The sequence below is a fragment of the Marmota marmota genome, unplaced genomic scaffold, assembly GCF_001458135.2.
Source record: "Marmota marmota marmota unplaced genomic scaffold, marMar, whole genome shotgun sequence".
In the NCBI taxonomy this organism is placed as follows: domain Eukaryota; kingdom Metazoa; phylum Chordata; class Mammalia; order Rodentia; family Sciuridae; genus Marmota; species Marmota marmota.
Window position 1 is genome coordinate 33,788,891 of NW_026000026.1, and position 12,830 is coordinate 33,801,720.

Below are 12,830 nucleotides of genomic sequence, written 5' to 3' on the forward strand. Positions count from 1 at the left end.
TATATATATATATATATATATATGCCACATTACATGATGTAATCAGAGAGAAATAACCATAGTTAGTAAATAGGACCTTACTGGCATAAAAGTAATATATATTTTTTACAAGATAGCTATTTCAGAATCAAAGAATAGATTCCTACTGGGTGTGGCCCTGTGAACAGTAATGCATTTCTTCCTAAAATGCCGAAAATTAACTATGTTTTAGATATGCAGAATGTCACCCATTGGTGACCATAAAATGCATGGTGTTTAAGAACCGTGATACAGCTTAAAATCATTTTAAATTTGGTTAGTTTTACCTAAACTAGTGGTCCTAGAATCAATATAAGCTTTCTTCAATACAATTTTCAATAAGTTGTAGAGTCCTAAAAATATTTAAAATATTTGGTCCAATACACAACAGAAATGTACAAGCACATTCACCCAAAAGAGCACCTGGGTAAGAGCCAAATGTCTACAACCAGAAGGATGTAAGATCCATGAATAAGTTGTAACATATTGACAATATAGAATAGGATACAGTCATGAGAAAGTCACACACACTGATGTGGATAACACTCCTAAGTATAATGCAGAAAACAAAAGATTGGCAAAATCCATTCATGCCATTAGAAACCCAGAATTGGGTTATACCTGGTAAGGGCAGGAACCACAAAGAAGGTGTCTGGAGTGCTGGCGATATTCTGATTTTTCACGTTGGTGATGGTATTTGAAGCATGTTAACTTTATGAAAATACACAGGGCTGTGTATTTAGGATTGATGTACTTTTCTGTAAGCATTCATATTTCACAAAAATACACAAAATATGCATGGAAAAATTACTTGAGGAGTACATTAGAAGCAAACAAAATATCTTAAAAGTCTTAGTTCCATAGAAAACAGTATCACATTGATGCTTAAAATAAGTATCCAGTGTTTTTCAAGAATACATTAATGTGCTGGGCCAGGTGGAGCACACCTGTAATCCCAGTGGCACGGGAGGCTAAGGCAGGAGGAGAGGAAATTCAATGCCAGCCTCAGCAACTTTGTGAGGCCATAAGCAACTTAGCAAGACCCTATTTCTTTTTTTTAATTTTATTTATTTATTTATTTTTTAATTTTTTATTGTTGGTTGTTCAAAACATTACAAATTTCTTGATATATCATATTTCACACTTTGATTCAAGTGGGTTATGAACTCCCATTTTTACCCCATATACAGATTGCAGAATTACATCAGTTACACATCCATTGATTTACATATTGCCATACTAGTGTCTGTTGTGTTCTGCTGCCTTTCCTATCCTCTACTATCCCCCCTCCCCTCCCCTCCCCTCCCCTCTTCTCTCTCTACCCCCTCTACTGTCATTCATTTCTCCCCCTTGTATTATTTTTCCCTTTCCCCTCACTTCCTCTTGTATGTACTTTTGTATAACCCTGAGGGTCTCCTTCCATTTCCATGCAATTTCCCTTCTCTCTCCCTTTCCCTCCCACCTCTCATCCCTGTTTAATGTTAATCTTCTTCTCATGCTCTTCGTCCCTACTCTGTTCTTAGTTACTCTCCTTATATCAAAGAAGACATTTGGCATTTGTTTTTTAGGGATTGGCTAGCTTCACTTAGCATAATCTGCTCTAATGCCATCCATTTCCCTGCAAATTCTATGATTTTGAGCAAGACCCTATTTCAAAATAAAAATTAAAAGGCTGGGGATGTGACTCAGTGGTTAAGCACCTCTGGATTCAAATTCCAGTTCCCCCAAAATTAAAAATACATAAATGCATAGACAAAATACAATGGTCTGTGGCAATGTATTAGCCTTATTATGTCTTGGTGACTCATTCAGAAGGAATGTTTGTGTCTATATAAATGGACATTACCTTTATACTTTAGAATGTGTCATAGGAATAGCCTTCTATCTACATACTTTAAATATATATTTTTTATTTGTTTTTATTTTTTTTATTTTAGAGATCAAACCCAGAAATAGGCCATATCTCCAGCCCATTTTTCGATTTTTTTTTTTTTTTGTATTTTGAGGCAGGGTCTTTCTAAGTTGCTTAGCATCTCACTATAAGTTGCTAAGTCTGGCTTTGAACTCATGATCCTCCTGCCTCAGCCTTCTAAGTACTGGGATACAGGTACTCACCACTGTACCCAACTATAATACAGAATTTTATGTGAAAATTTTATCAAAAGTTGGAGCTCCTTTTTTAAACCATTCATAGCTGATACGCTGCGAATTATTTTTAAGGAAATGGGGTTGAATCTATTTCCCAAAATGCAGCAATTCCTTGGGATTATAAATTCTTAATGTGATATCTTACCATGATGAGTCAGTTTGGACATGAAGGAAACCATTAAATAAATGTACCTGGTTTTCTCCATGGCTTCTATCTCAAAAAAAAAATTTTTTAAATAAAAAATGTTAAGAGAATAGACACATTTAAGGGAAGGAAGTGTATTTCAACTACTTAAAGATTTGAGCATTTAGGAACATAAATTATTGTTCTGATTTTAGTGTTTATCCACTCGGCATATCATTTTCTATTCAGGTCTGTTGTTATTCATGGCATATATTATTTCTGAATCTCTTGACATTTCTAAATATTTATGGTAACATTTTTTTTTGTTCCCCAAAGCAAAAAGTTCAGATCAAAGGATGGAAATATGTAAACTTTGACTTAATCTAGGTCCAAGTCAATGATAATTCACTGAAGCTAAGACTCCATCAATTGAAAGACACCCATTGTTCATATATTGCTAAGAAAGAAGAATCCTGCAAAATTTTGGCAGCCCATTGACCATAAGTAGTATTTTTATTTCAGAAATGTGAACATATTTTTAAAATGCAGATTCTAGAATCTATGAAATATGTCAGCGAAGTACAGATTGTTTTAAGGTCAGGCTCTTTCCTAATAAATGTTTCCTCAACATTGAATATGATGCTATATAGGCTGGCACTAACCCTTGGGATGCCTGCCTGCAAACTAAATTAAAGGGTGCTCCCTTGAGACATCTTACTGCTGGATACTGTTGAGATACCTGTACAGATGTATGGTGTCTTTACTGTGAGTGGTCCCCCATAGAGATGGCACTAAGGAATCTGCATAATTATTTACTGAGCCTCTATGGACACAATGTCAAAAGCTGTTAAGCACTTTCTGTGAATTCTTTCATTTCACTATAAAGTAGTACAAGTGTTTTAAATCCTTGAAGTGGCTGCCATGGGTGTCCTGCCCAGATTTCCCACACATCTGGTGTACCATGTCCCAGCTGTGGGAGGGGTTGGCTGCAATAGCCTTCCCTGTCTTTGCCAAATTGCCCTCAGCCCAAAGGAAGACCCTGGTCCAGAAGATTATGCCACTGCCCACAGACTATACAAAGATGTGAGAAACTGACCCTCTTGCTTAAGAGGAGACTGAGCCTGGGGGACAATCCACCCTCCTGAGCTTCCCTGGGATCAGGCAGAAGCTCAACAGCAGCTGAGACACATCCTTGTTCAGCTGCTGCCCCTGCCCTATGTGCCTGCTTCATCTCCCTCCCCTGGGACGCCTTTAGTCAGTCACATGAACCTGAATATTCCCTTGTGGGCTCAGCCTCTAAGGAATCCCAACTTAAAATAAAATAAAATACAAATGAAGAGAAGTTGGTAACCCAGCCATGAATTAGCAGGAGATAGAGACAGACTAAAACCTGGATCTATTTGGCATCTGACTTTACTCTTAAGCTTCAGTTGGCCAAGATCAGACAGCTGTCGCTCACAGAGCAGGTTGCTGCTCCTCTGTACCGTCATTCCTTCCTGTCCCTTAGCTCTTATGCTCCTTGGTTGCAGAAGTGGAAGCACAGACGATTGAAGAGCTAAAGCAACAGAAATCATTCGTGAAACTTCAAAAGAAGCACTACAAAGAAATGAAAGACCTGGTGAAGAGACACCACAAGAAAACTACTGACCTGATCAAAGAACACACTACAAAATATAATGAGATTCAGAATGACTACTTGAGAAGGAGGGCAGCTCTGGAGAAGTCAGCCAAAAAGGACAGCAAGAAAAAGTGAGTTAAACGAGTATCTGTTTTACCACATGAAGAGTCAATTCCAAGGCTTGCTGATGTTGTGTTTTTAATGCCATATTGTGTATTTATCCCACCACCAAAAAAGAAAAGCCACCAAGCACTTTCCATTCTCTATAACTCTTTTTTTTTTTTTTGAGGGGGGACCAAGAATTGCCAGGGGCACTTAACCACTGAGCCATATCCCTGGCCCTTTTCATGTTTTTTGCTTAGAGACAGAGTCTCACTAAGTTGCTTAGAGCCTTGCTAAATTGCTGAGGCTGGCTTTGAACACGTGATCTTCCTGCCTCAGCCTCCCAATCCGCAAACAGCTCCATTCTGTATGGTTTTTGAGTCACTTTTGCTTGTGGAAAGAACTTACTGATTTTTTTCTTTTATCATTCTCCCCCTCCAACGCCCCCTTCACCTCCAAGAGATGGGGCCTAGCTCTGTTGCTCAAGCTGTTTCTCAACTCCCGGACTCAATTGATCTTCCTGTCCCAGCCTCCCAAGCAGCTGGGACTATAGGTGCAGAGTAGCAGGCTCAGCTGTGACTTTCTTTATTTAGCTGAATTCTTAGAATAGACATCAAGTTTTCCTTTAGTTCTTTCTGCTCATGGACCTAATCCCAGTTGACTGACTGCCTATATTACAGCTGCCAATCTGGCAGGTATAAAAAAAAAAAATGGCCTTCTGTCCCTAGAACCTATTTGAAGAGGCAGCTTGTCTTAGAGAAAACAGAAGCCTCAATTCTTGTAGCCCTATCTCGCATAATGCCCTGCATTATGTTTGGGACCGGGGTCCCCACAGCCTCATGTACCCAGAGCTTGATGGGAGAAGCATTTCCTCACACAGGCATTCAGCTAATATTTATTTAATGCATATTATATCCTGGGGACTCAGTAATGAATATAACCTGCACAATTTTCACCCTCAAGTAGCTAATGAGGTAATATGGGAAATATAAGCAATTAACAACGAATACCCCAAATAATTTCAGACTGTGATGAATACTATCAAGAAAAGGATAATGTGATAGAGATTAGCTTGGGATAGGAGAGCTCTTCTGACATGTCAATCTGTAAAGAGGTGATACGTAAAGAATAAATCATAGCCAACTATGTAAGGGATGAGGGAGAATTATTCCATGCTGAGGGAACAGACAATGCAAAGGCCCTTTGGCAGGGGAAAAAAATGGATTTGTTCCAAGAACTCTAAATTTGGCAAAGTAGGTGAGACAGAGTAAAAAATGGGTAGAGTGAAACAAGATGAGGTCTGGGAAATTGGAGAGAGAATCATACCACTGGGTTTCTCAGAGTTTGTATGAATAATCCAGAATTTATGTAAGTGCAATACAAATCCACTGGAAAAAAAATAAGTGGAATTGTTGTGTCTAACTAATATTCTCCAAAAATGATTCCAGCTGTTGAATGAAAGAGAGATCCTTAGCTGGCCTTCTCAGATAGATACAGTCACCAGGGATCTTCTTAGTCACAGGCTCTGATGTAGCAGGTCCAAGGTGGGTGATGCTGTTGCTGCTGGTCGATGGATAAAATTCAAAGTGAGGACTGGGTGTGGGAGCCAGGTGACCAGTAGGGAAACATTTTCATGAATCCAGCCAAGTGATGTCATATAATGGTTTGGTTTAGGATGATGTGGTAGACATGGAGAGAATAGATGGATAGCTGACTTTAAGAGGAGCCTAGGATATGGGGTCGGAAACTTGGAGGAAACCAATCCATGTGGAGAAGAAAACTCATGCGGTCACTCCAGGCTAAATCTATTCACGGACTTTTATCTAGACCAGACCGATATATACACATGAGGTACATGAGAATCGCTCAGAGAGCTTGCTCAAAGACAGGCTTCTGAGCCTCAACACAGAGTGCTGTCACATGGGCCTTGGGTGGAGTCTGAGCTTATGAATTTTCTAACAAGCTGCCAGGGTTTGTCAATGCGACTGGTCCAGACACTTGCCATTGATGGCCCTGGTCTAGCATCCTTCAAAGTCATTTAAAAAATAGAAGGGTGGCCTAAAGGGCTCGTTGGGTCCAGTCTCTGTCTACCTTCCCATCCTTAATCCCCAGTGCCCCATACAAAACCCTGTAGCTCCTACTTAGATCCCACCATGATAAAAGAGGGAATTAGGATTCTCCTGCATAATGGACTTTCTAAAATTGCAAATCTCTGCCATGAAGGCTGCAAGCCCTACCTCTAAACTCCAACCAAGGTATGTGCCAGCTGTCAGAATCCCAATTTTTGGATTATTGATTTCCATATGAATTTCAAAATATCATTTGCTCTTAGAATTCCACTTTGGGTTGGTATCATAGCTTACCCCAGACTTGGTGGACACTAGTATGACCGACCACACAGAGATTTCTCTTTTTACCTTTGGTAAGGGGCTGCTTCCAGTCCTAGACAAGCCCCTCTACTACGTGTCAAGGAAGATCCAGGCGTGTAGGCTCTATTGGGTTCCTACAACTGCCATGCGCCACTAACTCTGTTGGGTTCCTACGACTGCCATGCACCACTACCTTAAAATAAATATATTGCTTCACAGTTCTGGAGCCTAGAAATCCAAAATCAAGGTACCAGCAGGTACCTTTTCTGAAAGGCCTAGGGGAGGAGCTTTCCTTAACTCTTCTAGCTTTTGGTGGTTGTGAGAAATACCTGACATACCTTGGCTTATAGATTCTCTTTGCACAGGCGTGACTTAGGATAAGGTAATAATTTCCTTATTACCTTAATTTCCAAATAAGGTAATAAACTGAGCTTCTGGGAAGGACATGAAGTTAGAGGGGACACCATTCCACCTAGAACAAGTCCGGAGCATTTATACGCACTGTCCCATGTATTTCCCACAGCAGCACCATGAAGTAGATACAGCCATCACCCACCCTGGACAAGCAAGGACCTGAAGTTCAGTAAAATGGTGCCCCCACCAGTAGCACATGCAACACACAAGGCTGCAGTCAGAGTGCAGCCATAGCATGGTACCCACCCCCACCTTGCCAAGAGCCCACCTGTGTCTATGAAATAATAGATCTGGAACCTGCATCTCTGCAGGCATGTGACTGCTTCCTGGAAGTGTTTCTAGAGTCCTACAAAGGACTTGGAATCTTTATAACTGCCTTTCCTTCAGTGTCTTACATCATGAATGGATACATGAAATAAAAATACCCAAATAAACAAATTTATTTATCAACTATCCTGTAAGGTCCAAAGTTATTCTTCTAAGTTTAGATTCCTGGAATGTCTTTGAACATCCTATGCAGGCTTGTAGTATGAATTTATTGACAATGAATAATATTTTGCAAAGTGTAGCTCTCTAATCAATAAGGTTCATTTTTACATACAAATATTCAAAATTTAATAATTAGGGAAATGGAAATAAAAATGCATTACCTTAAATTTTATTTTTGTCCTTTTGGGACACAAATAATCTTCATCTTTCTGAGCGTTTATTGAACTAAATATCAAAAATATTTATAACACTAACAGAATATTGTGAAAGGCATTGTACTAAAATCTTTGTAAACATTCACTCACACCATTTTAAAAGTAAAATGTTATTTGTGATATTAAAATATATAGTTTAGGAGATTTATCATTTCCAAAGGCAAACATATCTTTTCAATTTCAATATATATTTGGTATTTTAATGAATTATACATCACAGAGGTGAAAAAATCTTTTAAATTATTTAAAATTATCTCTCCACTTCATTCTCTGTAATTACAGTGTACAAATTACTGTAACCAGATACCCTGAATTTCCATATATTGGCTAATGAATGAACATAATATGGTCAAAGATAATCCACTGATCTGCACAGCCCTAGGAAATCATATGTGGAGTTAACTGTGCAGTTATTCAAAGCTTTCTGGGAAACATCGTCATTGACTTTCTCATTAAAGAGTCTCTCAGGGGCTTGACTTATAATAATCTCCCCTGAGAAATAAAGCTTTGTTCTTTAACTGAAAATGTGATAAATCAACCTGCAACTGCATGAGCATGTGAGCCAGGAATAAGGCAGGCAGCATTCCATCCTTCCTTTCCACCCTTGTTGAATCATCTTATTTTGATGCCAGGCCGGTGATAGAGGTAAGATGCATGTTTTAGATCCATATTGTGACATATGACGTAATGGGTGCCTCACTTGAAAGCACAATCAAAGTGCAATACTTGAGATTTAAAAAGTAACAAAATCATCTTTCTTTAGAGCTGGAACAGACTTAGAAGCCATCTAGGTGAAATTTATCACTTCTTCAAGGAGGAAGTTAAATGCTAAAGACATTAACATTTACCTGCAATTACAAAGCTGGTATAGGCAAAGTGTGGCCTAAGACATCTCCAAAATTTCTCCTTTAGTGATATGTGCATATATGTTTGCTTATTCACTTATTTACTTTAAGTCACATTTTGTAAGCTTCCAATAGAGTATCAAAATAGCATCATAGGTGACATGTATGTAAAAATCCTACAAAAATAAAAAAACAGTACACACTCCCATACACACATGAACAAACTGAACTTTCAAACTATTACCTAGATCTTTGCTGCTGTCCACATGTTGACTATTGAACTCTTGAAAATGGCTCACCTGGGCAAGGGGCACAGCTCAGTGGTAGAGCAGGTAGAGCTTATGCAAGGCCCTGGGTTCCATCCCCAGCAACAATAATTAAAATGTGGCTTGTCAATATTGAGATATTATGTAATAGAAAAATTCACACCACATTTCTAAGGGTATAATATCAAATAGATCCTTTAATTGTATGTTGAGTTTATAATATTTTAGATGTATTAGATTAAATAAAATATACTGTATTTTATACTGTTTATTTATTTGTTAATTTGCTTACTTATTGATTTATTTTGGTGGTGCTAGGGCCTGATCCCAGGGCTTTGTGAATGCTAGATCAATGCTCTACCACTGAGCTACAGCACAACCCCTCACTTATTATTACTTTTTAAGGAGGTTACTAAAAGTTTTAAATTACATGGAAAAATATCATGTGTAGCTCACATTGTGTTTCCACTGGACAGTACAACCCATTTAATGTAATTTCTGTCCTTGAACACTGAATTAACCTCTTAGTCTCTGAGAAAAGGAAATAAGGATCAGATAGTTCTCCTCATCTGATTAAGGGAAACTTACTTATTCTTTCAAGAGAGACAAATGTTTCCCAGGACTAAATTACCATAGAATCTATTTCATGCATCTTATATAAGCAGCATTTGGGAATAATGCCTTCAACCCTGTTTTTACAGAAGATGCGGAAACATTGTTCACCTAGATGTGTTTATATACTATTCCTTCAAAAAACAACAACAAAAAAAAAATCATCAAGTACATACTATTTAAAGATACATTAGAAGAAACAAAGCCACCAAGGTCTTGGTTATGTCTCTCTGCCATCTCCTTTATTTCGTGATAAAATCCTGAAAATACCTTGGAATAACAAATCGGCATTATGTCCATTAGATTATTTTCTTACTCAAATTATCCATTGTCTCAATTGAGCTTTCCGTATAATGTGCAGAACAGTTCACTCAAAGATAATCTTTTTTCAGACATGGCTTGCGATGATACTGTGCTCTTGTGAAAGGCACAGGTATTGTCTGTCTGTGTCTCCCAGGGATGCTTGTCCACAGGCAGGTATACTGCAGCACCCCTATGCTGTGTCCTTGGGCAAACTGTCTCACTGAGATCCCGGGTCCTCACATAATTCTGGAGAGGATCATGCCTAAATAGCAAGCTGTTGTGAGTGCTCCTGGCACATGTTGAGTAGTCAGTAAATGAGAGTTGCCTCTGCTGTGGTTCTTGCAGCTGATTGAAGAAACACTTTTACGTTCTGGCTATACTGACTTCCAACTACACAAGATGATAAATGTAACTTATGCTCATGCCAAAATGGCAGCCATCTCAGAAAATTCAATGCTAGTATCCATGAGTTTGGGAGAGTGGTGTACTCATTTAGCATTGCACATAAAAAAAGAAAATTTGGGGAGAGTTCTGAATCTTTTATTTGGCTAAGTAAGATCTTATCACCAGCTTCCTGTGGGGCCAATGATGCTAAGCTAATTTAAAGAAAATTAGTAACGGAATTAGTAACAGCTGATTCTAAGAAACATTCTCTTCCTAATTCTATCTGATTGCTAGTAAAGAAGATGGAGGCAAAGTCCAATGTGATGAATGTCATGGGTGGTTTGGTCTTCTTTCTGAGGGCTGCTCCATATAAACAAAAACAGCAAATCTCCTTTGTTTCTTGTTCCCAATACTCTGTCTCCCTTTCTATTGTTTTCTACAAGTGATAATACAAAGTACAAAATTATACGAAATCATGACATGAGTTAGGGAGAATTGTTTTAACCTATTTGCACATTAGTCCTAACCTTATAAAGATCTGTTTAACTCTTTAAGAACAGTGCAGAGAAAGTCCTCCTGCACAGAATAAGCACTCAGTATGAAGTGCTTATTCTATGAATATGATATATATATCACTACATGCATCTCCTTTCCTTTGTAACTGAAGCACTTTGAGGAAAGTACCATTTGGGTAGTGATGTTGCTGCTGGTGATGAGAATCAATCAGTGCCAAGTTCAGTTTCCCTGGAATGTTGAAGATAGAACTCCTGAGAAATGCCAAGGCAAGCCTAGAAAGCAAGTTTTATTTAAAAGATAGAACAGAGGTAGACTTCTCTGCAGAGAAGGGGCCTCAGAGCTGGGTGTTGAGGAAGTGGGGGTGTCCTGCCTCTTTTATACATGTTAGAATTCCTTTGTTCTCTTGGCCTCTCCTACCCATCCTGACTACGTGACTGGTAGCCAAAAGGTGGGCCAAAGATGGGAGAGAAGCCTTCCAGAGGTACCTCTCTATATCTGCCCAAAAGGTCAGGAAAGGAACCACCCAGGAGGTACTTCATTATACTCCTACAACTCCTTAGAGGGAACAACAATTCCTTGGAGACAGGTATCCTTGGCAACTGGTGGAGGAGAAGGGGGAAGGCTTTATAGATATTAGCATTTCATTTCCTCCTGAATTAGCCCCCATCTTTCTGACACAATCATTTATTACCTACACTGACTATCATGTGCCCTGACCTCACTGATATCAATTAAGTTGATTCAGCCCCCAAAGAACCATATTTTATAATGTGCCCTTGCTATTAAGAATCTTTAAGAAACAGAACTCAGAAGTTTTCTGGGAAGGTTATCTGCACAGGATGTCTGTACCTGCTCTCTATTTTCAATCCATAACACTCCATATGCAAAATATGGCACATCTTCAACCTTCCCCAAGAGAATTCACTCAACATAGTAAAAAGTTTTTAGAGAGAAAATGGAGCTGGGATGACATTGTACATGCCACATTAAAAACAAATAAGTAAACAAGAGGAAGGTCTCAAAAACCTTTACTAGACAGTGTTTTTCCCAAACAGGATTATCATTCTCACCACCCCTACAGTTAGGACTCTCAGCTTCCTGGCTTGGTTAGGACTCTTAGCTTCCTGGCTTCCTGAGCTTCCTTTTCTTTTTGGCCCCTGCCTCTTCCTGGAGCAACACAAATTTCATTTGTTTCTGTAATTTAAGATCTTCTGTTGCCAAACTTGTCTTTGAAGTCTCATCCTCTAGAACAAGTGGCTTATCAAAAAATTATTTCCAATATTATTGAATTCAACATTGGGCTTATCAAAATATTCATTTCCAAACACGATGGCTTCTCTAGGAGGAACTCTTGCAGACAGCCTTCCCTGCGCTTTATTACCACCTGTATGCTTTGTGAGCCAAGCTTTGTGTCTTTGCAGATCAGAGCCCAGCAGCCCTGACCATGGCTCATCGACAATTGAGCAAGATCTTGCTGCCCTGGATGCCGAAATGACCCAGAAGTTAATAGACCTGAAGGACAAACAACAGCAGCAGCTGCTTAATCTTCGGCAAGAACAATATTACAGTGAAAAATACCAGAAGCGAGAACATATTAAACTGGTAAGCCCAAGAAACATGATTTATGTTTGGGTGGCTGAAATCTCTTTCCTATAGAAAATGTTTTATGCTCTGGCGTAACTCAAAGGGCACAAGGGCAGGTGCGAATGGTACCATCTTGGGAGACCATGGAGGCCACCCGTTGTCTACCATGCTAATATTTTCTACACTCCATGATTCTACCATCTTCACTAAGCTCTTCTCAATTCCCTCAATGTGGCTATGCTTTATTGTTCTTATTGACCCTAATTCATTTGGGGGATATTGGTTTTGGGGGTATCTTTGGAAATTGCACAGGAAAGTAAATAAATTCTTAGCCTTACTTAACAAAATTAAGAACATGCTGCAAGTAAATCTAACATTTTCTGTATCACTGAGCTTCTCAAGAAATGAAAAAAAAAATTACACAGCTCACTCTCCTACATTTTAAAGAGTCAACATCTAAAGGACCAAGGACTGATAGGAAATGTCATCTTTCCAATTTCTGGGACTCCCTATGGAGACAAACACCATCCCCTCCGTTAAAGATCAGTTTCACTTCCCACCACCACCACCATTTTTTTTTCATGGATTGTGACATTTTCTCCCTTGTTGAGGTCTTGACACATAGTAGGGACATAATAAATGTCATTCACCACATCAATAGACTTAAAAGCAAGAACCATATGATCATCTCGATAGATGCGGAAAAAGCATTCGACAAAGTACAGCATCCCTTTATGTTCAAAACTCTAGAAAAACTAGGGATAACAGGAACATACCTCAATATTGTAAAAGCAATCTATGCTAAGCCTCAGGCTAGCATCAT

The 12,830-nt window shown here is 38.8% G+C and overlaps 1 protein-coding gene across 1 annotated transcript in view; it reads left to right on the forward strand.

Annotated features, from left to right (window-relative positions):
- The window catches only part of Plcb1 (phospholipase C beta 1), a 727,531-nt gene that overhangs the window by 601,438 nt on the left and 113,263 nt on the right, over positions 1–12,830 (forward strand). The window contains exons 27-28 of the mRNA XM_048811856.1: positions 3,820–4,039; positions 11,845–12,025. Of these exons, the coding sequence (XP_048667813.1) occupies positions 3,820–4,039; positions 11,845–12,025 (401 nt within the window). The remainder of the gene's footprint in view (positions 1–3,819; positions 4,040–11,844; positions 12,026–12,830) is intronic.